The following is a 25,204-nucleotide window of genomic DNA, read 5'->3' as shown; positions in this document are numbered from 1 at the left end:
GTGTGGGCACAAAATAAGGTGACAAGGTGCTGTCTCTAATTCCTCACGTCTTCATTTCCTGACCTCACTCTCCCACACGTCTGGGGTGTAAGTGCTATGAAACAATATTTGTAAAAATGCTTTTGAAAATTTGCTGATATGATGCTGTCACCATTTGGTTTACCTGGGTCTTGGGGCAACCACCGATACTGGCATGGGGGAAAATGACAGCTCCATTTTGAAATAAATAATTTAGATTTAAAGGCATTCCATCAACCAAGTTTACTGATGGGGAGTTGAACGTAGTGGTAAGATACGTCGGTCTTGCCACCAAATGAACATTCTTAGAGTCTCCTGTCTTCATGGCCTCTGCTGATGGAAAAGCTGGTGGCCATTCATTCATGCATGCATCTGTTCCATAAATATGTGTTAAGTCCCACAATGTGTCAGGCCCTGTGCCGGGCACCAGTGATGAGTATACAACTTGTAGTTGTAATAGTCGTGTTAGATATGGCCCTTTCTTCATGGAGATTGTAAGCTAGTAGAGAAAAACAAATGAGGAGTAAGGAAATTATAATGCATTTGGCAAGTGCTATGAAGGATAACATTGTGGACCTCCTAGAAGGGCCTCCAAGCTTAGAGACAGGGGTTAGGGGAGCCCGACTGGGGTAAGGGGCACCAGAGCTGTGGTCTGAAGGATGAAGAGGGGTTGACAGGGAGAGAGGGTGAGCATTGTTTCTGGAAAAGGAGAGAGCATGTGTGCAGTGCTGGAGGCGAGCGATGGCTCGAAAGGAAATACAAAGCACAGAATACGTGCCAGCAATCAGGGAAACAGGCTGAGAGTGTCCCGAGAACAATGAAGCCCTTTGAACGTCTCAGGGAGGCAAGCCACATGTGTGCACACTACGAATACTACTGTGGGTACAGTGTGACGAACAGGAAGGAGGTGATCAAGACAAGAAGGAAAACGGCAGAAAACCTAAGAGAGAAGAGAAGATGGCATCCAGAGGAGGACAGCGGCAATGTGGTTAGAGAGAGGTCAAGGAATTCGAGAGGTCATTTGAGACATTTAGGAGGAAAAATGACATAGGACTCTGGGTAGATGAGCACGTGTGTTGAGGAAAGTTAGGAAGGCAGGGTCGAGGATGACTCTAAGGTAATTAGGTGGGCTTTTAGAGAAAGCAACTGGAGTTAACTACAGCCATTGCCATGAGTAACAAAAAATGAAAGAACGTTTATGGGCTCCTACTGAATACAGGTCCTTGAGCTAACTATAACAAGCATATCTCATGTAAGTCTTGCAACCTCCCTATAATATAGATTCTATCATTCCTAGGACATCAAGGCTCAGAATAACCTGTTCAAGGGCACATATCTGTTAATGACAGAGCCAAGATTCATAGCCAACTTCCTGTCTCCAGGGCCCACTCTGAACCACCACATACAACCATTATTAATTTATTTGAGCGTTTACCTTCTATGTTTAAATCATATGTCTTCCAGTTACTAACAACACCTTTGAAGAAATCACTGAATCATTTAAGCTCTTTGAATTTCAAGTTATGTAGACAAAATTTGTGTATTAGAACATCTCCTTTACAAAGTTGATATAATGATTAAATTAAATCCTAATACTAATAATGAGAATAATCATTTACTGAATTCCGACTATATCCATGCTGTGTTGCAAAAAACTTTACACACACACACACACACACACACACACACACACAGATTCACATACGTATATTAGCTAATCTAATGCTCACACAAGCCCTTGAAGTATCTTCAATGATAATGTTACAAATGAGGATACTGAGGCACAGGGAGATCAAATGCCATACTCAGAGTTACATAGCTGGGATGCAAACCTGCATTCTTCACCACTGGGTCATGTTGCCTCTCTTAAGAAGTGAGGTCTTAGGAAGTACCTGGCATACCATGAGTCTAATGCCTAGAATATCGCACATGCTCAGTGCTCACTGAAATTTTTATTCAAGATTACATTTAGCAAATTTTTGGTAAGTGCCAGGCACTGTGTTAGGCAAACAAGATAGATATGGCCCTTGTTCTAATGCCTTTCTTTGGAATTCTGGAAAGCCATTTCCACTTATGATTCCCCCCCGCCCACCACTTGTCAAGCCACCTGCCCATGAGAACTCAGGACATGTCAGTCATTTATGGGAAAGGTTTCAGATGGGGCCAGATGAAGTCTGGAGTCAAATACTGAGCATTGGGGAAACAGCTGCTGAGGACTGACCAGAAGGTCCCACAGAGGCCCCTGGAGGGGCCGCTGCCTCCCTTTCTGCCATCTCTATGCACCCCTCTGTAGGCAAGGAGCAAGGAGCACAGCAGGGGAAAGAAACAAATGGCTGAGAAAGTGGAGTCCGAAAAATCTGCCTAACAGCCATTTGGTGGCTGGAGGTCAGGGAGCACAGGTTCATGGTATTTTTTTACCTGCAAGAACTATCTGAGAGCTACTCTAACCCTATAATGTCACACAGGAACCTAGCCGTGGGGACACGAAGTAGTTAGGTGGCAGAGGACAGTTGTGGCTTTGGTTGTGTCGCTCTTCCTTTCCACAGCCCATTTCCAATATCTGTAAAGTGGACAAATGGGAAATGATCTCCCAGCTTCCTTCAAACTCCACTACGTTATGAATATATACGTTTAAATCACATAGTTACCTACTCGCTCATTTGGAGCATGTGGACAAATACTTTTATTAGGAGTGACAAGCAGTGAGACACCTGGGTGGCTCAGTCAGTTAAGCATCTGACTTCGGCTCAGGTCATGGTCGCTCAGTTTGCAAGTTCAAGCCCTGCATCAGGCTCTGTGCTGACAGCTCAGAGCCTGGAGCCTGCTTTGCATTCTCTTTCCCTCCGTCTCTCTCTCTCTCTCTGCCCCTCCCCTGCTCACACTCTGTCTCTTCCTCTCTCTCAAAGGTAAATAAATTTTTTAAAAAATTTTTAAAAAGGAATAATGAGCATTAATTAATTGCTCATGTTTGTGAATGATGTAGGGGCAATTACCTACCCATGATTCTTTTTCAACTGCTTTGCCATTATGTTGACAGAACCTGAGCCTAGAATCTTCTATAGATGTTTATTGTTCTTTCCAGAGAGGAGGCTTGTTTTTGTTTGCAGCCAGGAAAGTAATCCTTTCAGTAAACACGTGGGTCTGCCAGCCGTTTGAAACACATCTTGAAACAAGTTTATCAAATTTATCAGACATTAAACATTAAAAATAAATAATTTTCTGGTGGGTGGGATGACAGAATTTTACATTTTTCTCGTGATCTCTGCTTTCGTATGCGTAATAGCTAACATTTACTTAGCATTTACTCTCTGTCCGGATCTGTTCTTTACATGGATTATTTGATTTAATTCTCACAACAACCTGTGAAGGAGAAGCTATTGTCTTCCCCATTTTACAGGGGAGGAAAGTAAAGTTAAACAACTAAAGTTATGCAACCTATTCAAAGCAACACAGGAAGTGGTGACCCTGGGACTCAAACCCGGTCTATTCAGAGTATATACTGTTTGGATTTTTTTTTTTTTTTTAGTATAGTTGACTCATAATGTTCTATTAGCGTACAACATAGGGATTCAACAAATCTATCCATCATATGCTATGTTCATACTTCTAACTATGGTAAGTTCTTTTCTTCCTGATGACCTTCAGTTTCTATTAGGGACACGAAGAGTGTCATTTTCTGTCAAAAGAAATGCAAGCACTTAAAAAATAATACCTGGGGTGTTTTGTTGTTGTTGTTGTTGGTTTTGGGGAGGGGGTTGGATAAAGTTTATGAATTATTTTTTTAGTTTTAGTTTCAGGAATGTGTTTACATTGCTACTAAGTAACCCTGTTTTAAGAGACAGCTTATCTCTAAGCTATAAATTATGTATCAAAACACACTTGCTCTCAGGTACAACTGATGATAAGCTACACTTTACATGAATCACAGAGTAAAAGAGGCAAGAATGTAAATTCTGAAGCATGTGTGAACGGTGAGTTATGGAAAATGACTACGAGTTTTCCTCAGAAAATAGGCACTTAATAATATCAATATTTGGAAGTCACTACTGCTTGAATATCATTTGTACAGACCTGCTGGCATTGAAATTGCCTGGGATGTTTGGCGAATGGTGTAGAGGAAGAAGAACACACTGAGACAGGCCTTGTGCCATCATTTGGGGAAAGGTTGTTTTATACTATAATCAGAAGAATCATTCCTAGAACAATAGGTAGTAATGATTCTTAAAAAACAGCTGACAGGGGCGCCTGGGTGGCGCAGTCGGTTAAGCGTCCGACTTCAGCCAGGTCACGATCTCGCGGTCTGCGAGTTCGAGCCCCGCGTCAGGCTCTGGGCTGATGGCTCGGAGCCTGGAGCCTGTTTCCGATTCTGTGTCTCCCTCTCTCTCTGCCCCTCCCCCGTTCATGCTCTGTCTCTCTCTGTCCCAAAAATAAATAAAAAACGTTGAAAAAAAAAAAAAAAAACAGCTGACAGAATGATGGAAATGCCATGCATAGTAAACAGTAAGAATTTTTTTTTTTAAAAAGACCCCACACTGCCCAAGCTACAGAGTGAAAGGGTACTTTCAGTTCTATGAGCTCCCAAAGGTAAGTGATCTCAACAGTGCCTTGCAAATCGATTTCTAAGCACTAAAACTGAAATTTTACAAGTTCCTATTATGGTTCTGAGCAAAGACATTAGCACACAGTGAGCTCCAAACCACAGGCAGTTTTCTGCTCTGAGAGGTGAGGTATAAAGACCCCTAGGTAGGAAGAAATAACAAAACCAACAATAAAAAGGTCTGAGTTTAAAGGTGAGGCATAATTTTCATGATCCGACCCTATGGAAGGTGGTGTTACTGAAGTTCTCCCTTGAGGTGAAATGGCTCTAGGCTTGTGTTGAGTGTCAAATTACCAGGTCTTCATTTTACTATTGCTACTTAAAACATCAGGGTCCCCCGTGCATAAGATCTTCTAATGGACTCCCACAGTACCCAGAGGAAAATTCAAATTGCTTACCAAGGAGTGCAAGAACTCACCTGAACCTGCCTCTGCTCCCCGCTGCAACTGCATCCTTCACCCACTCACTGCCCCAGTCATCCTGGGCTACCTTTTGGTCATGCCAATGTTGCTTGTGCCTCAGGGCCTTTGCACTTACTGTTCTTTACTTACTGCACTGTCTCTAAACACTATTCCAATAAGTCTTTTGAACCTGGCTTCAGCATGTCATTTGGGTCTTCACTCAAATTCTGCCTCTTCAGAAAAGCCTTCACAGAACAACTGTTTAATGGAGCATCCTCACCTCCGCATTCTATATCCTTTATAGCCCATGTCACCCTCTGAAATTATCTTACATCTTCGTAAGTTTGCTTTTTTTTTTTGATGTTTTTTTTTTTTACATTTATTCATTTTTGAGAGACAGAGAGAGACAGAGCACAAACGGGGGAGGGGCAGAGAGAGAGGAGACACAGAAGCTGAAGCAGGCTCCAGGATCCAAGCTGTCAGCGCAGAGCCTGACATGGGGCTTGAACTCACCAGCTGTGAGATCATGACCTGAGCCGAAGTCAGATGCGTCATCGACTGAGCCACCCAGGCACCCCTAAGAAGTTTGCTTTTTTTAATTGTCCATCTCACCCGCTAGAGTGCGAGCTTCCTAACACTGGACACATGGGCTATTTTGAGTGATGCTTTGTTTCCAACACCTAGTGCCCAATATGTATTTACTGAATAAATAGGTGAGTGAAATTCAATTTTCTTACCCCTAACCATAGTATTACAAAGGTAGCTATACTCTTCAAAACCAAACCAAAACAAAACAAAACAAAACAAACAAAAGCTCTACCTAATTAATTAAAAATAAGCATGCTAAAGAAAAGGCGTAACACTTATTTGAAACCTTGAGCACAAGACCAGGAACCAGACCGCAGTGTCCCTGTGCTTAATTATTTATTCAGAGCTTTTAAATTCCATTAACAAATAATGTAGACACTAGGCAGAATGAGGCTGAGCCTGCTTAATTGGTAACATAAAAAGAAAACAAAAGGCTAGTAACCTCACACATCCCAGACCTCGGCTTCCAGGCAATGTAGGGAAGCTTGGCATTTGGGTTTGCTTGAGCTCAATGTTCCACCAAGAACAAGCCAGTGAACCTCCACTCTTTGCCCAGGGGCAGCAAGAGAATTGGTCAAGCTGATGCTGCCCAGTGTTCCCATAGCAGCCACTGTGTTCGAACTGCCTGGAACTGGACCACATTCCCGGCTGTGGAGCCCAGATTCCACAGCAGTATCCCGCTCAGATGGCAATCCTGAACCACACTCAGATGCAAGCCTAATTTGTGAAGCCACTTAGGCTGATCCCATTCTGCGTGTCCATGTTGGTTTAGAAGCGGGCATGTGACTCATACTGAGGTCAAGGTGACATCTAGAGAAATTTTCTAGGGACAGTTTGGGGGCAGTTTCTTTGCTGGCTTTTTTTTTAAACCCAATAACCTTTCCTTAGATACTGTCATGTCTGAGTGTGACCCCCAGAATGACATCAATTGTTTGGGGACAAAACTGACATTCCAAGGATAGCAAGGCAGGAAAATGGAGAAAATGTGAGTCCCCCCATGCTGTACTTCAGTCAGGAAACTAATCAGCTCAGGGGGCACCCTGGCTCAGGACTCATGTGAAGAAGTGGATTACTGCAATAACTGCTAAACGGGGCTCTTTGCTTCTGACCTTGGCCCCTAACCATTTAATACTGACCTGCTGCTAGAAAGAGTATGGTGGCTCTGCCTCATTTAGGTAGAAGGGCAGGGTTTTACAGTGGTAAGGCCCCCACTTGTGTCCACCTGCCGTTATCTCTGCTTCCATCTCCTTTGCTCGCTCTGGTCCTTGAACTCACCAGAGAGTTCTCTTGCCTCAGGGCATTTGCACCTGTTCCCTCTGAAACTCTCCACCCCAGATATCCACTTGACTTGCTCTCTTGCCTTCTTTATATCATTGGTCAAATGTTATTTTGTGCACTAAGTCTTGACCCTCCTATTTAAAAGGGAATACCCACACCCTGGCAGCCTTATTGTTTTATTTTCCCCTATTGGATTTACAACACTGTACTTTATATTCTGTGTCTTTATCTACTGTCTACCTCCTCTTCTACTCAATCTCCAGTGCCTGGAATGCCTGGCACACAGTAGGCAAACATCTATTTGTGGGTGTCGGAGGAACAGAGGAAGGGAAAATAATTCTTCTCCTATTCCAGATATTTTGAGACAAATTTTCTGGTGCAGCTGGAAGCATCCTGAGTGATGGATTTCCATGGTAGTGCCTTGTAACCAGTGCCCTGTATTTTCAAGACAGTCAACCATGTTTTAAATTCAGAGTCAGTGCTTCCAGAGCAGAGTTCTCCCTACGCACAGCCATCAATCCATACTGTGTAGTAGAAGATGAGAAGTAGAAAAATTGCCTGTATATGACTCAAAAGTTCGCTTTCTGGTTTCTGTGAGACCTTGAGCAATTTAAAATTTATCTCTGTTTTCCTTAATCTCCTCATCTCTATGAGAAATAACCTATCTACTATCTGTAATATCTACACTATCCCTTTTATCTCTGTAATGTGGGGTTATAAGACCTACTCTAGTTATGCCCTCTGAGGGTTATAAGAAATAAATGACCCATACATGTTCAAAGCAGAGAAGTGCTATGTATATTTGTAGTGGATTGTTTTGAATGAGCTCCTTTATTCTCCTGAAAGTGTTCATTATTGTTGTGTTAATGGTAGTACTGATTTTTTTTCATTTGTTGACATTTATTACTTACTGAAGGTTATATTCATTCAATAAATTTTCTCTGAGCCTCTTCTTAGTGCCAAGCTCCTTCCCAGGAGCTCCCGAACACAAACTGAGGTCAGACAGGGGGGTAAACAGGAAAAATGGTTAAACTTTCTGAGTCTCAATTACCTCCACTTGAGGGCAAGTTGCCTGGTATCTTATGGTTGTGGCAAAGTTGAAATGAGATTACACAGTGAAAGTTATTATTATAAAATCGGGCTTAGTGAAGTCTGATTAAATAGAATTCTCTTTATTATTACTCGACCATGACCAGGCTTGGTATATAGCATTTTCACAGATCTAATGAACAAAGCCTCAACATCATCTCAAGATAGCCCAGAAAAGATGAGTAATTTATCCACAGGAAGAGATGAGCCCTATGTAAACTTGGGTCTGTATCCCTTAAAAAGCCTAATTCCTATTCCTTCTTTAGGTCTCTCAGATTGGCTTCCAGTTACTCTAGTGAGCCATCCTGCTCTTTCTTCTATATCACTGTGGGTTGGGTTGTGTGGCTTAACTCTTTTTCTAGCACTTTCCACACTCACATTGTATTGTAATTGACAACCACTTGTTGATATCCCTCAGGAGAATGTAAACTGCTTAAGGTGGGGGGTGGGGGTGGGGGAGGGGGTGGGGGTGGGGGCAACAGTGCCTTCCTCAGCCCAGGGCATGGCTCATAGTAGGTGCTCCATAAATATTTGCTTTGTAAACACATTTCAAGTGATTGGCATTTGGGCATGGGTAAAACGATCAGCCGCAAAGCCTTCTCTCTTTCTTGGCCTGTAACATGTTTAATTACCTAATGCTTATAAAGAGAACAGGATATTTTACTTGGGTCCTATGCAGAGAACTTGCTTCCCCTCCCCCACAGAGCCTTGCAAGCTTCCTGGGAGTCCACTCCTCACCAGGCTGCCTCCAGAGTTCCAAGCCTGCAGCCCTCTGCATCAAGACATCCTCCATCACAGCTGAGAAAAATGCTTTCATCTTGTGGTAACTTGTTCATAATCAGACCAATTTTGCTTCTAGCAGATTGGAGCCCCGCACAAAGTAAAGTTGCTTAGGAAATCCCTTTGTTGACTATGGACAGACGCAGAGAGGAGATCTGAGCTTCCTTTTGACACCTAAGAGGAGAGGTTTTCACTCCCCTCAGTGCCTGGGGCAGAACTGGGCTGCACAGTAACCTTGTATTTATTGGCATTCTGGTTTCCTTTAAAAGCACTCAAAATACACTCATGCCTCTGTCTCCCTTCTGATGTAAAAAAAGAAGGAACAGAATTTCTCAGGGTGTCTCTTGGATCAACCCATGTTAGAATGATATGGAATGCCTGTGAAATTTGCCACCTCTTTGACTCCATCCCACGTGCTCTGCATCAGAATCTGTAGGTACAGGACCTAGGAATATGCATTTTAACACTCTCCCAGATGCTTTACATGCACAATAAGGTTTGAAAATCATTCAGTGACCTAAGGTCACCAATTAGGTAGCTGAACCCAGCTTCAGATTTGTGCCTGATGAATAATCTTATGTTGGTGTCTTGGCCTTGTTGATCAAGAAAACTTCTATCCAAACCAAGAGTTCTTCCTCCTGAAACTAGAGTTCTTACCACGGTAACCACTACACCCAGTATTTGGAAGCAGACAAAGCAAGCAAGGCTCCATTCTATATCTCTTAGGCTAAGATCTGTGGGGTAACAGTACAATCTCCCTGTGGCATTTATGTTGCACAGACAGCTCAGAAAGGGTATTTGTCTGTCAGTGACTTCTTTCAATAAAATGAGAGGGTCATAGTCTTTACACCGCTTTGAGACAACCCAATCAGATTGACTGATTGTTTGATGACAGCAAAAATTCATAATCACCAGAGGGAACCTGAAACACGATTCCCCAAGTCCCTGCATTTCTCACACATCAGTGCAAAGATCAGACATTTTTCTTGCAAATGTGCTAGGTAGAGGACTCCCCTTTATGAGGAAGCCATTCACAATCATCAGCTTTTAGTCTAGGATGTATGGAATGCACCTCACATCGGCAGCCAAATTGGTATTTTTCTCTCGTTAGAAAACTGAATCAATGAAATGCCTCATCCATTCCTCTACATGAGTCATCTTTTCAGAGGAAGGGGAAGGAAAGAAGGTCATGGCTGTGGCACATATCACAATAACTATCATAGTTATTTCCTCTCAATAAGATAAAATGACCTACATTGACAGATACTGAAAGACTGTGGAATGAGGAACAAATAAAATACGCTAGAATTGGAGCATCAGAAAGAAGATGGCCACATGCAACAGCTGGGGGGAGAAAACAGAAATCCCATCTGATAATTCTCATCTCTTCCCATGTATGGAATCACACACCAAATCCGAAGCAACCGTCTCATATCCAGGATGGGCAATTTCCAGGTAAATCGCTCCTATGATGACCCAGTGTAGAACATCATGGGATGAAATCATATGAAATGTGCATGCTGCACAAGCCAAATTCAAGAATTACACACAGTGAACCTTTCGATGTGTAAGTGTCTTCTAAGGACTAAACTAGGTGAACAGTGATTAGCAGTCATCCTAACCACAGCAAACTAGTAGAAGGTTTAAGCCACTAACAAGTTGTTTGTTGAGTGCATGTCAAAACGGGTTCATGACATGGGATGTCACCCAGCTCAGTGGTTTAAAATACCTCCTACGCACTGACACCTGCCTAATTCCAATTTCTGCCTCCATCTCGCATTCTCGCTCTGAAGAGCCACACTCATATATACAACCTCCTTCTTGGCATCTATACCTGAGCGTCTTATAAACATTTCACATTTAATATGTGTAAAACAAGAGGCACCTGGGTGGTTCAGTTGGTTAAGCATCTGCCTCTTGCTTTCAACTCAGGTCATGATCTCTCGTGTGTGAGATCGAGCCCCACTGCAGGCTTTGAGTTGACAGCACAGAGCCTGCTTGGGCTTCTCTCTCTCCTCTCTCTCTCTCTCTCTCTGCCCTTCCCCTGCTCATGCCCCTTCCCTCTGTCTCTCAAAATAAAATAAACTTTAAAAAAGTATGTGCAAAATGAAGCTCATAATTTTTCTCCCTGATGGAGTTCGGACACGCCACTGCAAGATACGCTGCTTTCATATATTGACTATTTTGAGCTAAAGGCACTTAGAGAATAGCAAATGTAGAGAGCAGCTTTCACAGAATTCCCCTAATTTGCCTAAAGACAGAGCCTCTAAAAGGAACTCAACTGTCACAGATTTTTCTCCCCAGGAGTTTTGTGAACCAGGGAAGATTGACTCATCACAAGAAAGATGAGGAGACAGCACCCCCAGATGAACTTGGTCACAGACTATCACACCTCCCGTTGGTTGTTCTAAGAGTCCACTCATCCTTCCTAAAAGTCATGTTGTATCTAAGAGGCCTCCCTCCCTCCTTCCTTTCCCCTATGAAGATGATATATAAACTCTCAAATCTCAATGCTTTTTTGAGTATTCACTTTTTTTTTGCCTGTGATGCCTCTGTGGATGTAATATTAAAAATTAATAAATCTGTATACCCTTTCTCCTGCTAATCCACCCATTGTCAGTTTATTGTACAGACTCAGTTATTGAACTTCAGAGGGTGTGGAGAAAATATCTGTCCTTCTCCACACCTCAGACATGTTTCCTTTACAGGGTCCCCAGGCTCAGCATCTGGTGCCCACAAAGCACCCAATCACTCAAGGCCCAAACCTGGGAGGCATCTTACTCCCAGGGAGGATTCCTTACACTATCCCTCCCCTAAAATCCAGTCCATGACCTCCAAAATACACTTGGAATCTCTTCTCATCATCTGTACCTTCTCTTCTGTAATGAAGCCACATTATCTCTTATCAGAATTCCAATAAGAATTTATTAAAATGGTATAAATATAATAATCTTTAAACTCCTGCAAGGGCAAGGAGACTCAATCTTCTCAAAATAAAATCCAGACTCTGTGAGGTGACCTAAAAGGTCCTGCCTAATCTGGCTGTGTCCTACCTCTCTTCTACATAGCACAAGATGACACCTTTCTCTCACCCAGCTACTGCCACACTGAGCTCTCTGTTGTGTTTCAAAAACATCACCTTTTAGACGGCACTGGGTGCATGTAAGTCCTTGTTTTATTACTTCCTACAATGAGCAAGGCATGGTTCTTTGAACACTGGCATATTCCCTTCCTTCAGGCCTTAGCTCATGTGCCCCCTTCTCAGAGATGCCTCTCCTGGTACCCCACACTGAAATGACTTCCTCCAAGAACTCTCTCATGTCACCCTGTTTACATCTTTCTTAGTGTTCATCAAAACCTCAGACGATCTTGGAGCACCTGGGTATCTCAGTCGGTTGAGCATCCAACTCTTGCTTTCGGCTTGGGTCATGATCTCATGGTTCATAGGTTCGAGCCCTGCATCAGAGTCTGTGCTGACAGCATAGAGCCTGCTTGGGATTCTGTATCTCCCTCTCCCTCTCTGCCCCTCCCTTGCTCACTTTTTCTCTCTCTCTCTCTCAAAAATAAATAAATAAACATTAAAAAAAAAAACCTCAGATTATCTTCTAGTTTTACCCTTTTACTATGGGCCAAGTCTCTCATTATAAAATCTTTTTTTTTAACTGGTATATCATATATTTTATTTGCCTGGCTCATAAAAACAGTATGGTAAATACCTACTGAATATTTAAATGAATGAATTTGAGTGAGATTCCCATTTTACCAGTAAGTCAGTTTCATCGCCATTGTCAAAATGAGCTGAGAAGACATGACTTAGGTCTGTGTGGCACAGCAATAACTTTTTAGGCCCCAGCAATATCAATTAGGCCTCACATGGCACAGGACATAGAATATCATTCACTGTCTTTCAAGCACTTCACAACTGGGGCCCCAATTACCCTTCTAGTTTAGTCTTTCACCTTGATTCTGCAGGTACTCTATGTGCCAGCAAAATGGAGTCCTTCCTCTGAGGATACAAACTTCAGGACCTTGCACATGCCGTTCTCACCATTTCAACTTCCTTTCTCTTCATGTCTCATAATTTCTGCTTCTTGAAATCCTCTGAGCACTTGAGTAGTAAAGGAAGTGTCAATTATATAAATGTATCAAATCAAAAGTTTATACACCTTAAACTTACAAATACCACAGGTCAATTATATCTCAGTTTTAAAAAGAAGAAAAAGAAGTATCGATTAAATTTATACTGTAAATCCACTTTTCGAAAAAAGGATAAAAACAAATAAGGAAGATGGCCGCGTAAGAGGACACTGGGCTCACCTCATCCTGCTGATCACTTAGATTCCACCCACACCTGCCTAAATAACCCAGAAAAATGCCAGAAGACTAGCAGAACGGACTCTCTGGAGCCAAGCATAGACAAGAGGCCCACGGAAGAGGGTAGGAAGGGCAGAGAGGTTGTGCGCACTAAACAGACTGGCGGGAGGGAGCCATGGCGGTGGAGGGGTAGCCTGCTGGGCAAGGCAGAGCCCCCAAAGTCTGGCTTGAAAAGCAGAGGGGCCAGACTGCCTGAGTTCTGACAGCCAGCGGACTTAACATCTGGAATGTTAAAAGTCAACAGCTCTGCTCTTGGAGAGCGGGGAAGGCGAGAGGACACAGGGAGGGAGAGCTGTTGAGCCCCAGAAGACAGCTCAACTGGCCGGCCAGGGGAACATAGGCACTGGGAAGTGCCGTCTCCCTCTCCCATACCCCAGGCAAAATTCCAAAGGGAATCAGTTCCCATCACCGAATATGTTTGCAACTGCACAAACACCCAACGCTGTGCTTCTGTGGATCCATCCCTCTGATGGTCTGCCTCCCTCCCAGTGCTGCAGGGCCCCTCCCACAGGGGACCACCCACTGCAAAGCAAGATAAGCCTTCCCCTCCCACCCCTGTGCACCTTGTGGATCCTGATCCACCCTGCCTAATGTGCCATATCCCATCAAAGCAGCACCACAAGCCTGGCAGTGTGCAAGTAGCCCAGACAGGGGCCACACCACTCCACAGTGAGTCCTGCCCTGGGAGAGGGGAAGATAAGGTACACACCAGTCTGACTGTGGCCCCAGTGGTGGGCTGGGGGCAGACATCAGGTGTGACTGCGGCCCCGCCCACCAACACAAGTTACTACGGGGAAGCACAGGGGAAGTGCCCTTCAGTTTGGAGCTACCGTAAAGACTACCCAAAATGACAAAATGGAAGAATTCTCCTCAAAAGAAACTTCAGGAAGTAGTGACAGCTAATGAATTGATCGAAAATGATTTAAGTAATATAACAGAACAAGAATTTAGAATAATAGTCATAAAATTAATTGCTGGGCTTGAAAAAAGCATACAGCACATCAGAGAATCTATTGCTACAGAGATAAAGGGACCAAGCAATAGTCATGAGGAATTAAAAATGCTATAAATAAGGTGCAAAATAAAATGGAGGTGGCCATAGCATGGGTTGAAGAGGCAGAGGAGAAAATAGGTGAATTAGAAGATAAAATTATGGAAAAAGAAGAAGGTGAGAAAAAGAGAGATAAAAAAATCCAGGAGTATGAGGGAAGAATTAGAGAACTAAGTGACTCAATCAAATGGAATAATACCCGTATCATAGGAATTTCAGAAAAAGAAGAGAGAGAGAAAGGGGCTGAAGGTGTACTTGAACAAATCATAGCTGAGAACTTCCCTGATCTGGGGAAGGAAACAGGCATTGAAATCCAAGAGGCACAGAGAACTCCCTTCAGAAGTAACTTGAATCGATCTTCTGCACGACATATCGTAATTAAACTGGCAAAATACAAGGATAAAGAGAAAATTCTGAAAGCAGCGAGGGATAAACAGGCTCTAACTTACAAAGGTAGACCTATAAGAGTAGTGGCAGACCTATCTACTGAAACTGGCAGGCCAGAAAGGAATGACAGGAAATCTTCAATGTGATGAACAGAAAAAATATACAGCCAAGAATCCTTTACCCAGCAAGTCTGTCATTCAGAATAGAAGGAGAGATAAAGGTCTTCCCAAACAAACAAAAACTGAAGGAATTCATCATCACTAAACCAGCCCTACAAGAGACCCTAAGGGGGATTCTGTGAGTGAAATGTTGCAAGGACCACAAAGTACCAGAGACATCACTACAAGCATGAAACCTACAGACATCACCATGACTCTAAACCCATATCTTTCAATAATAACACTGAATGTAAATGGACTAAATGCTCCAACCAAAAGACATAGGGTATCAGAATGGATAAAAAAAGAAGACTCATCTATTTGCTGTCTACAAAAGACTCATTTTAGACCTGAGGACACATTCAGATTGAAAGTGAGGGGATGGAGAACTATCTATCATGCTACTCGAAGTCAAAAGAAAGCTGGAGTAGCCATGCTTATATCAGACAAACTAGACTTTAAATTAAAGGTTGTAACAAGAGATGAAGAAGGGCATTATATAATAATTACAGGGTCTATCCATCAGGAAGAGCTAACAATTACGAACGTCTATGTGCCAAATACAGGAGCCCCCAAATATATAAAACAATCACAAACATAAACAACCTTATTGATAAGAATGTGGTAATTGCAGGGGACTTTAATACCCCACTTACAACAATGGACAGATCATTTAGACACAGGATCGATAAAGAAACAAGGGCCGTGAATGATACATTTGATCAGATGGACTTGACGGATATATTTAGAACTCTGCATCCCAAAGCAACAGAACATAATTTCTTCTCGAGTGCACATGGAACCTTCTCCAAGATAGATCACCTGCTGGGTCACAAAACAGCCCTTAATAAGTATAAAAGAGTTGAGATCATACCGTGCACACTTTCAGACCACAATGCTATGAAGCTTGAAATCAACCACAGGAAATAGTCTGGAAAACCTCCAAAAGGATGGAGGTTAGAGAACACCCTACTAAAGAATGAGTGGGTCAACCAGGCAATTAGAGAAGAAATTAAAAAATATGTGGAAACAAATGAAAATGAAAATACAACAATCCAAATGCTTTGGGATGCAGTGAAAGCAGGCCTGAGAGGAAAATACATTGCAATCCAGGCCTATCTCAAGAAACAAGAAAAATCCCAAATACAAAATCTAACAGCACACCTACAGGAAATAGAAGCAGCACAGCAAAGACACCCTAAACCAGCAGAAGAAGAGAAATAATAAAGATCAGAGCAGAAATAAACAATATAGAATCTAAAAATCTGTAGAGCAGATCAATGAAACCAAGAGTTGGTTTTTGAAAAATAAACAAAATTGATAAACCTCTAGCCAGTCTTCTCAAAATGAAAAGGGAGATGACCCAAATAGATAAAATCATGAATAAAATGGAATTATTACAACCAATCCCTCAGAAATACAAGCAATTATCAGGGAATACTGTGAAAAATTATATGCCAACAAACTGGACAACCTGGAAGAAATGGGCAAATTCCTAAGCACCCACACACTTCCAAAACTCAAACAGGAAGAAATAGAAAATTTGAACAGGTCCATAACCAGCAAAGAACTTGAATTGGTTATCAAAAATCTCCCAACAAATAAGAGTCCAGGACCAGATGGCTTCCCTGGGGAATTCTACCAGACATGTAAAGTAGAGATAATACCTATCCTTCTCAAACTGCTCCAAAAAATAGAAAATGAAGGAAAACTTCCAGACTCATTCTATGAAGCCAACATTATATTAATTCCCAAACCAGACAGAGACCCAGCAAAAAAAGAGAACCATAAAGAGTGCCAATATCCCTGATGAATATGGATGCAAAAATTCTCAACAAGATATTAGCAAATCAAATTCAACAGCATAAAAAAAGAATTATTCACCATGATCAAGTGGGATTCATTCCTGGGATGCAGGGCTGGTTCAATATTTGCAAATCAATCAGTGTGATACATCACATTAATAAATGAAAAGATAAGAACCATATGATCCTGTCAATCGATGCAGAAAAAGCATTTGGCAAAATTCAGCATCCTTTCTTAATAAAAACCCTTGAGAAAGTCAGGATAGAAGGAACATACTTAAACATCATAAAAGCCATTTATGAAAAGACCACAGCTAATATCATGCTCAATGGGGAAAAACTGAGAACTTTCCCCCTGAGATCAGGAACACGACAGGGATGTCCACTCTCACTGCTGTTGTTTAACATAGTGTTGGAAGTTCTAGCATCAGCAATAAGACAACAAAAGGAAATAAAAGACATCAAAATTGTCAAAGATGAAGTCAAGCTTTCATTTTTTGCAGATGACATGATATTATACATGGAAAACCTGACAGACTCCACCAAAAGTCTGCTAGAACTGATACATGAATTCAGCAAAGTAGCAGGATACAAAATCAATGTACAGAAATCAGTTGCATTCTTATACACTAATAATGAAGCAACAGAAAGACAAAGAAACTGATCCCATTCACAATTGCACCAAGAAGCATAAAATACCTAGGAATAAACCTAACCAAAGATGTAAAAGATCCGTATGCTGAAAACTATAGAAAGCTTATGAAGGAAAATGAAGAAGATATAAAGAAATGGAAAAACATTCTGTGCTCTTGGATTGGAAGAATAAATATTGTTAAAATGTCAATACCACCCAAAGCAATCTACACATTCAATGCAATCTCAATCAAAATTGCACCAGCATTCTTCTCGAAGCAAGAACAAACAATTGTAAAATTTGTATGGAACCACAAAAGACCCCCAATAGCCAAAATAATACTGAAGAAGAAGACCAAAGTGGGGGCATCACAATCCCAGACTTCACCCTCTACTACAAAGCTGTCATCATCAAGACAGCATGGTATTGGCTCAAAAACAGACACATAGACCAATGGAATAGAATGGAGACTCCAGAACTGGACCCACAAAAGTATGGCCAACTCATCTTTGACAAAGCAGGAAAGAACATCCAATGGAAAAAAGACAGTCTCTTTAACAAATGGTGCTGGGAGAACTGGACAGCAACATGCAGAAGAATGCAACTAGACCACTGTCTTACACCGTTCACAAAAATAAACTCAAAATGGATGAAGGACCTGAATGCGAGACAGGAAACCATCAAAACCCTAGAGGAGAAAGCAGGCAAAAACCTCTCTGACCTCAGCTGCAGCAAATTCTTACTTGACACATCTCCAAAGACAAGGGAATTAAAAGCAAAAATGAACTATTGGAAACTCATCAAGATAAAAACTTCTGCACTGCAATGGAAACAATCAACAGAACTAAAAGGCAACCGACAGAATGGGAAAAGATAATTGCAAATGACATATCGGACAAAAGGCTAGTATCCAAAATCTATAAACAAGTCACCAAACTCCACACCCGAAAAACAAATAATCCAGTGAAGAAATGGGCAGAAGACATGAACAGATACTTCTCTAAAGAAGACATCCAGATGGCCAACAGGCACATGAAAAGATGCTCAACGTCACTCCTCATCAGGGAAATACAAATCAAAACCACACTCAGACACCACCAGTCAGAGTGGCCAAAATGAACAAATCAGGAGACTATACATGCTGGAGAGGATGTGGAGAAACGGGAACCCTCCTGCACTGTTGGTGGGAATGCAAAGTGGTGCAGCCGCTCTGGAAAACAGTGTGGAGGTTCCTCAAAAAATTAAAAATAGACCTACCCTATGACCCAGCAATAGCACTGCTAGGAATTTACCCAAGGGATACAGGAGTGCTGATGCATAGGGGCACTTGTACTCCAATGTTTATAGCAGCACTTTCAACAATAGCTATATTATGGAAAGAGCCTAAATGTCCATCCACTGACGAATGGATAAAGAAGATGTGGTTTATATATACAATGGAATACTACTTGGCAATGAGAAAGAATGAAATATGGCCTTTTGTAGCAACATGGATGGAACTAGAGAGTGTTATGCTAAGTGAAATAAGTCATACATAGAAAGACAGATACCATATGTTTTCACTCTTCTGTGGATCCTGAGAAACTTAACAGAAGACCATGGGGGAGGGAAAGGGGAAAAAAAAGTTAGAGAGGGATGGAGGCAAACCATAGGAGACTCTTAAAAACTGAGAATAAACTGAGGGTTGATGGGGGGTAGGAGGGAGGGGAAAGTGGGTGATGGGCATTGAGGAGGGCATCTGTTGGGATGAGCACTGGGTATTGTATGGAAACCAATTTGGCAATAAATTTCATATTAAATAAATAAATAAATAAATAAATCTACTTTTCAATTGCTTTAAATTGGAAAGTTGGGGAAATGGGCACTGTTGTATATTGTTAGTAGATATGTAAGTCATTAGTTTCATTAAAGGGACAGTGATACTTTACATTTTTTAAAGATGTTTATTTATCTATTTATTTTGAGAGAGAGAGAGAGAGAGAGAGAGAGGAGAGACAGAGAATCCCAAGCAGGCTCTATGCTGACAGTGCAGAGCCCAATGCGGGACTCGATCTCATGAACTATGAGATCATGACCTGAAACCAAAATCAAGAGTCAGACACTTAACCCACTGAGCCACCCAGATGCCCTGTGATACTTTACATTTGAAAAAAATCTTAGAATATACCTACATAGATCTTAACCAAAGAATTCTATTTTAAGAATGTATCCCAATGATATAATCACAGTAACTAATCACAATTATCAAACATTTTCTATGTGTTGCGCTGTTTAATATATCTAATTATATTCTAACAGCAGTTCTTCAGGTAGATTTTATATACTAGGAAATGGAATAATGAAAAATTTGAGGCAACTTGCTCTTTGCCAACAAGAAATGAGGCCAGGGGTGCCTGGGTGGCCCAGTCAGTTGAGTGTCCGACTTCAGCTCAGGTCAGGATCTCACAGTTCGTGAGTTTGAGCCCCACATCGGGCTCTGTGCTGATGGCTCAGAGCCTGGAGCCTGCTTCAGATTCTGTGTCTCCCTCTCTCTCTCTGCCGCTCCTCTGCTGTGCTCTGTCTCTCTCTCAAAAATAAAATAAACATTAAAAAAAATTAACAAAAAAAAGAAATGAGGCCAAATTTTGAAACAGGTATTTTATTATAAAACATACTCTCTTAATCAGTCTACCACATAGCTTTTCCTGCATAAATGCAGAGTAGCTATTAGGCCTGTTCATAGTTGTGTTGTTGTAAACCTTGAAAATTGAGGTAAATAAATTAGGACATATCTACTGTTCATAATATGAAAGATGATCATTATATATTGTTAAGTGAAAATATCTATTAATAAAATAGTATTTCCATTATGAGCATTTTGGTTTAAAAAATGTTGATTTTGTTCATTATAAACTCACCAGTCCATTTTACGGTTTCTGGCACATAGTACTTGTTTGTTGACTGAATTAATTCATGAATATACACAGTCAAGAGGTTAGAAAAACATACCACAAACTTTAGCAGTATCAATCTGTGGATTGTGACATTATGAATGAAGTTTATTTTCTGATTTTTTTAAGTTCTATTTAAAATTCTCTAGACTGAGAACATACATTTTAGTAATCAGAAATGTAACAGAATAACGGTTGTATTTTTAAAAAATTGTTTAGGTTCTGTCTTAAATGACTTCTTCCCATTAAGTCTTTATAACCCAGAATCAGGAGATTGCTACCTCTTTTGTACTCAACACACTTTAGACTTGAGTCACAGCACTTTGCCTCTAGCCCCCTTTTCCTTGGAGTCTTTCTATTGATGTAATGCCTTATTCTTATGTACCAGTTCCTGTCTCCCTTTAAATGGTATGTTCCTTGAGAACTTATTTTATTTATCTTTATAACCCTTTCACTTTATAGGGCAGTGCTTTGGATCCAATAAGCACTTACTCTATGTTTCTTATTGGACACACAGTATTACTTATCTACTGTCCTATTGAAAATTTTGGAATTATTGGACACACAGTATTACTTATCTACTGTCCTATTGAAAATTTTGGAATGTGAAAAATCCTAGCCTATTAGCTGATACTCAAGATACACATTTAATTACATTAGCAATAACAATGCCATGCTGAGCCATAATGGAACATAAAGTAAAGGAAAAATAAATCCATAACACTGATCCTGTCTTTATGCAATATTCTGATATTTTGTTCACCATGAATTCTTTGTATTAATTTTAGCTTTCAAAACATATTGCATTAAAATATTTATCTTTATTTTTGCCAATTCACCTAGCCTCAGCCCTGCTTTTATAATACCATATTAGCATATAATGCAATCCGAGCATCTTAGAACAATCTAGACACTTTATGTATTATATATATATATATATATATATATATATATATTTACATTATATACATAAAATTATATGAACAATATATATATCATATATATGATATATACATAGATACATAACTCTATTCACCTAGCACTCACTGTCATCCTAATGGATATCTGTATTATTATCTCCATTTGACATACAAAGAAACTTAAGCACAGAGACATTAAGCGACTTTGTCAAGGTCACCAGCTACAAAGTGGAAGAAATGGAATGGAAACACCATTAGCAGAAATAAGCAAAGTAGCAAAGTAGAAGGGAAAGTTGAAAGGTGAATCATTTTTTTTAAATTTTTTTTTTTTACGTTTATTTATTTTTGAGACAGAGAGAGACAGAGCATGAATGGGGGAGGGGCAGAGAGAGAGGGAGACACAGAATCTGAAGCAGGCTCCAGGCTCTGAGCCATCAGCCCAGAGCCCAACGCGGGGCTCGAACTCACGGACCGCGAGATCGTGACCTGAGCTGAAGTCGGACGCTCAACTGACTGAGCCACCCAGGTGCCCCGAAAGGTGAATCATTTTTAATGACTTTGGTCAGTATAGAAAACCAACCTGGGTAGAGCAGGCCAGTTGTGAAAAAAAGGGCCTGATTTTTAAGAACTTTAATTTTTATCAAATGAGAGCCACTCATTAGTTTACTCAACAAATACTCAACTGTCATTGAGGCACCATTAGTGTAAGTTAAATGACATCAAAGATATGCTGGCCAGGGAACCTAGATGCCAGTGGCAGTATGTTAGTGTCCAATCTGACTCTCCTCTTAAACAACATGTATTGCTTTATTCACTACTGTGAAGTGGTGTTTCCAGACAAAAGATGGTAGTGAGTGTCATTCTGAGTCTGTGACTCAGCGAACAGTTAATTTAAGGGAGCTGCTTATTTATTATGGGCAGCATCCATGGTAGTGCATCTGCAGTTCACCTGCATCCCCGATGATCGTCTCAGTGCATGCATGAAAGATACAGATTCCTGGGCCTCATTCCAAACTACTAAGTAAGAATCTCTGACTTCAAAGCAATGTTTAAAGAGCTCCAGCTTTGCAGTCCTCCAGGCTGGGTCCAAACCTAATTCACCCATTCATTCGGTCTGGTGCCTTTAGCAAAGAACCTAGTCTTTGGTGTGTTTGTTTAGCTTCAGTATCCTCATTATAGGTAAAGTGGGAATAAAAATACCTACCTCTCATTAGGTTTTCATGGGGATTGAATTAAACTGAAGATCTAACTATAATGATACTTACAATAGTTTACAAATATTGAGTACTTTGAAAGTGTCAGGCACTGTGGTAGATGCTGTGCTGACATTATTTTATTAACTTCTCTTAAGCACTTAGCAGAGCACTGGCCACCTAGTGAGTAATGGATTGGTAAGAGCTATAGCTTGAGTACCATCCAGATCATTGTAATTGGGGGGCGGGGGGAGGTGGGGGGGGGAGCCAGTCACAAACACAATATTTAAGCCCAGAGTCTGAGCATAATGGATAACTGGAAGAAGTCAGCCAGACTGGTGGTCCCCAAAGCCCAGCCCACTGCATTAGAATCATCTGGGTGAGCTCATTAAAACACACTGTATCTTCCTGGTCCTCAAACCTCTACCTCAGTAACTCTAGGTGGACCTGGAAGTCTCTTTTGTTTAAAAGGCACAAATGATTTTGAATTATGGCCAAGATTTAAATCAAATGATTAACTTGAGCTTCAGTTTTCTTAAGATTCATGAGGTTAGGGAGTAAGTCATTTCTCCCCCTCCCCCCTTCCCTTTTTCATCTCCAGTGCCTAGGACAACGCTGTCACATAGAAGATGCTCAAAAATATTTGGGGTTAGATGAGCATAAAATGGGCCTAAATAAAGCCTGCTTTGTCTGCTTCCCACAGGCTTTATGAGAAGTGTTTGTAAAGCCCCAGTTTATAGTGCTTCTAAAAGATGGAAGATGCCATACAATAGTGTAATTTTATAGATTTAGCTATTAACTTATTTTACTGTGTCTTCTCTCACCCTTTAAATGTAAGTCATTTGGTTTGCAGGTATCCACCATTATACTGGGTTTCTAAAAATAAATTATAGCAAAATTGCAGATAAAATACTTCCTCCAAATTCCTCAAAATAATTTTTACTCAAATTATTTTTTACTCAGAATTAAAATGCTGTAGAATGACCTAAAATTCCGCATCTATGCCTGTTAGGTTCCATATTAAAGTTCAACCCTGTCAACTATTCACTTCCTCATTCGTTGATATTAGCTTTAGACCTGTCTTATAGCACACCTGGTTATCTGTACATATTGCCAATGCAATGCAATCTGTTTCAGGCACCCTTACTGCATTCCTCTACAACAGCTAAAACTTGACTTAAAACACCGAGCAGTCCCATCCTGGTTCCTTCTAATTGCCTATCACTCAGTTATTTTCTTTTTTTTTTAAATTTTTTAAGTTTATTTATTTATTTTGAGAGAGACAGAGATAGCATGACTGGGAGAGGGGCAGCGAGAGAGGGACAGAGAGAATTCCAAGCCAGCTCCACACTGCCAGCAGAGAGCCCAATGCAAGGATCCAACCGACGAAACCATGAGATCATGACCTGAGCCAAAACCAAGGGTTGGACGTTTAACCGACTGAGCCACCCAGGCGCCCCATCGTTCAGCTATTTTCAAATGCAGACATCTTTTGCGAGAGTCATGGAGGTCTCCAACCTCAGGCTTAAGACAGAAGAAGGTGAAGAGGATAAAAAACAAGGAGGGAAATGAAGGCGTTATCCCAAATAAAGTGTCTGGAATAGAAAAATCTACTGAGTCAGAAAAGGAAGTTATGTACTAATACTGGGACTCAACTGAACCACAGTTTATATGACTAGACTTGAATTCCTCACTCTCCCTGCATGCTTCATGCATAAAGAGTCAAGGGCTCTTCAACAGAGAAGGGAAGGAAGAGATTAGCATCTGACCATCCAGCCACGTTTGCAGTCACACTTCTCCAGACCTGACCGACCATCCCGAAACACCACTTGCCCAGGTCTACCCTCTCTCTGTGCAAACCTATTTCACTGTAAGTTCATTTCAGTGCTGCCTCATTGGTGGGAATAAAATAAGCTCCAAAAGAATAAAAGGATAGAAAGGAATCATTAAATCTATTTCGAGCTCAGAATGCTATTCTGGGATGTGTGGGGCCTTCCATTCGTGGACACAAAGGTGAATGTTTTCAAATCTGGAACCAGCACAAACCCCCAAGGAAGCAAAGGCAAAGAGGAGAGGAAGCTTCTCCTACCTTCCGTGGCTCCGATCTCGATTGTGCCTTTCACTTGGCTGAAGCACCATAGTGTGTCCTGGGCCAGTGCCCCAATTCCTGAAAACAACACAAGGAGACACTTCAGGTTAGGTAAGAGCTCCCTGTTGTCCTCAAGAGGCCAACCAGAAAGGAAACGCGTCGTGTAAGCCATGCATTTCTAAAAGTAGACTTGCACACCAGGTATCATGGCGTCGGAGAGGAGACCCTAGGGAGTGCTGGGAGGATGGCCGGTCTGTAAGGAGCACGTCCTGCGGTGGTGAATCAGGGCTCTGTCTCCTCCATCTGACCACGCCGCCGGGACTGCTCGGAGCTGGAGCAATTGGAGTTCGTCCCTTCTGGCCCCTGGCAGCGTCCTGGAGCCGGCCTGCAGTCACACCCTGTGTGACTGCCCCTTTTCATGGGAATACTAATGCTTTCGATTGTTTTCCTTGGCGGTGGGGAGGAGAAAGAGGCAGTTCGCTAGAGGGGAGAGAGGAAAAGAAAGGCAACTTTTTTTTTTTTTTAACTGGTTTCACAGCTTGCCTGGCTGAACGGCCAGTAAGGGGTCAGATACTCAGAACGTCCATCTCTCTTGTTCACTTCTTGACGGCTTGCCAAAGTCCGAGCTGACTGGAGAGGAGAGGAAAGCGAAAACAGGTTGGGGATGGGGGCGGGGGTGGCTAACAGCACTGTGGAGGCAGTCCTGACAAATGCGGCCTCTTTCCTTCCATGGGGATTTCTGCCTCAAATCTGAACCCAGCCATTGGTGAGGTTAAATTTTCTGGCTTCTGGTTTCTACAAATATATGAATCCAATGCTAATACATATGCTGATACACCTACTAACATATTCATTAATATACATATCAAGTTGAAAAAGTCCTTTTCAGAACACTTCTGAATCCTGCTAGTT

General features: G+C 41.5%; 1 protein-coding gene across 2 annotated transcripts in view; it reads right to left on the bottom strand.

Moving 5' to 3' along the window:
- Positions 1–24,679, bottom strand: part of PPP2R2B (protein phosphatase 2 regulatory subunit Bbeta) — a 465,243-nt gene extending 440,564 nt beyond the window's left edge. The window contains exons 1-2 of one of the 2 annotated variants that reach the window (XM_060635811.3): positions 24,491–24,679; positions 24,293–24,370 (exon numbers count right to left, since the gene is read on the bottom strand). In XM_060635811.3, the coding sequence (XP_060491794.1) occupies positions 24,293–24,370; positions 24,491–24,500 (88 nt within the window). In that variant the 5' untranslated portion in view covers positions 24,501–24,679. The remainder of the gene's footprint in view (positions 1–24,292; positions 24,371–24,490) is intronic. The other variant, XM_060635808.3, reaches the window with a different exon arrangement.
- Positions 24,680–25,204: the final 525 nt, after the last annotated feature.

The sequence above is a fragment of the Panthera onca genome, chromosome A1 (assembly GCF_046562875.1).
Source record: "Panthera onca isolate mPanOnc1 chromosome A1, mPanOnc1 haplotype 2, whole genome shotgun sequence".
Classification (NCBI taxonomy): Eukaryota; Metazoa; Chordata; class Mammalia; order Carnivora; family Felidae; genus Panthera; species Panthera onca.
The sequence above is the reverse complement of the archived record's forward strand: the minus strand, read 5'-3'. Positions and strand labels throughout refer to the sequence as shown.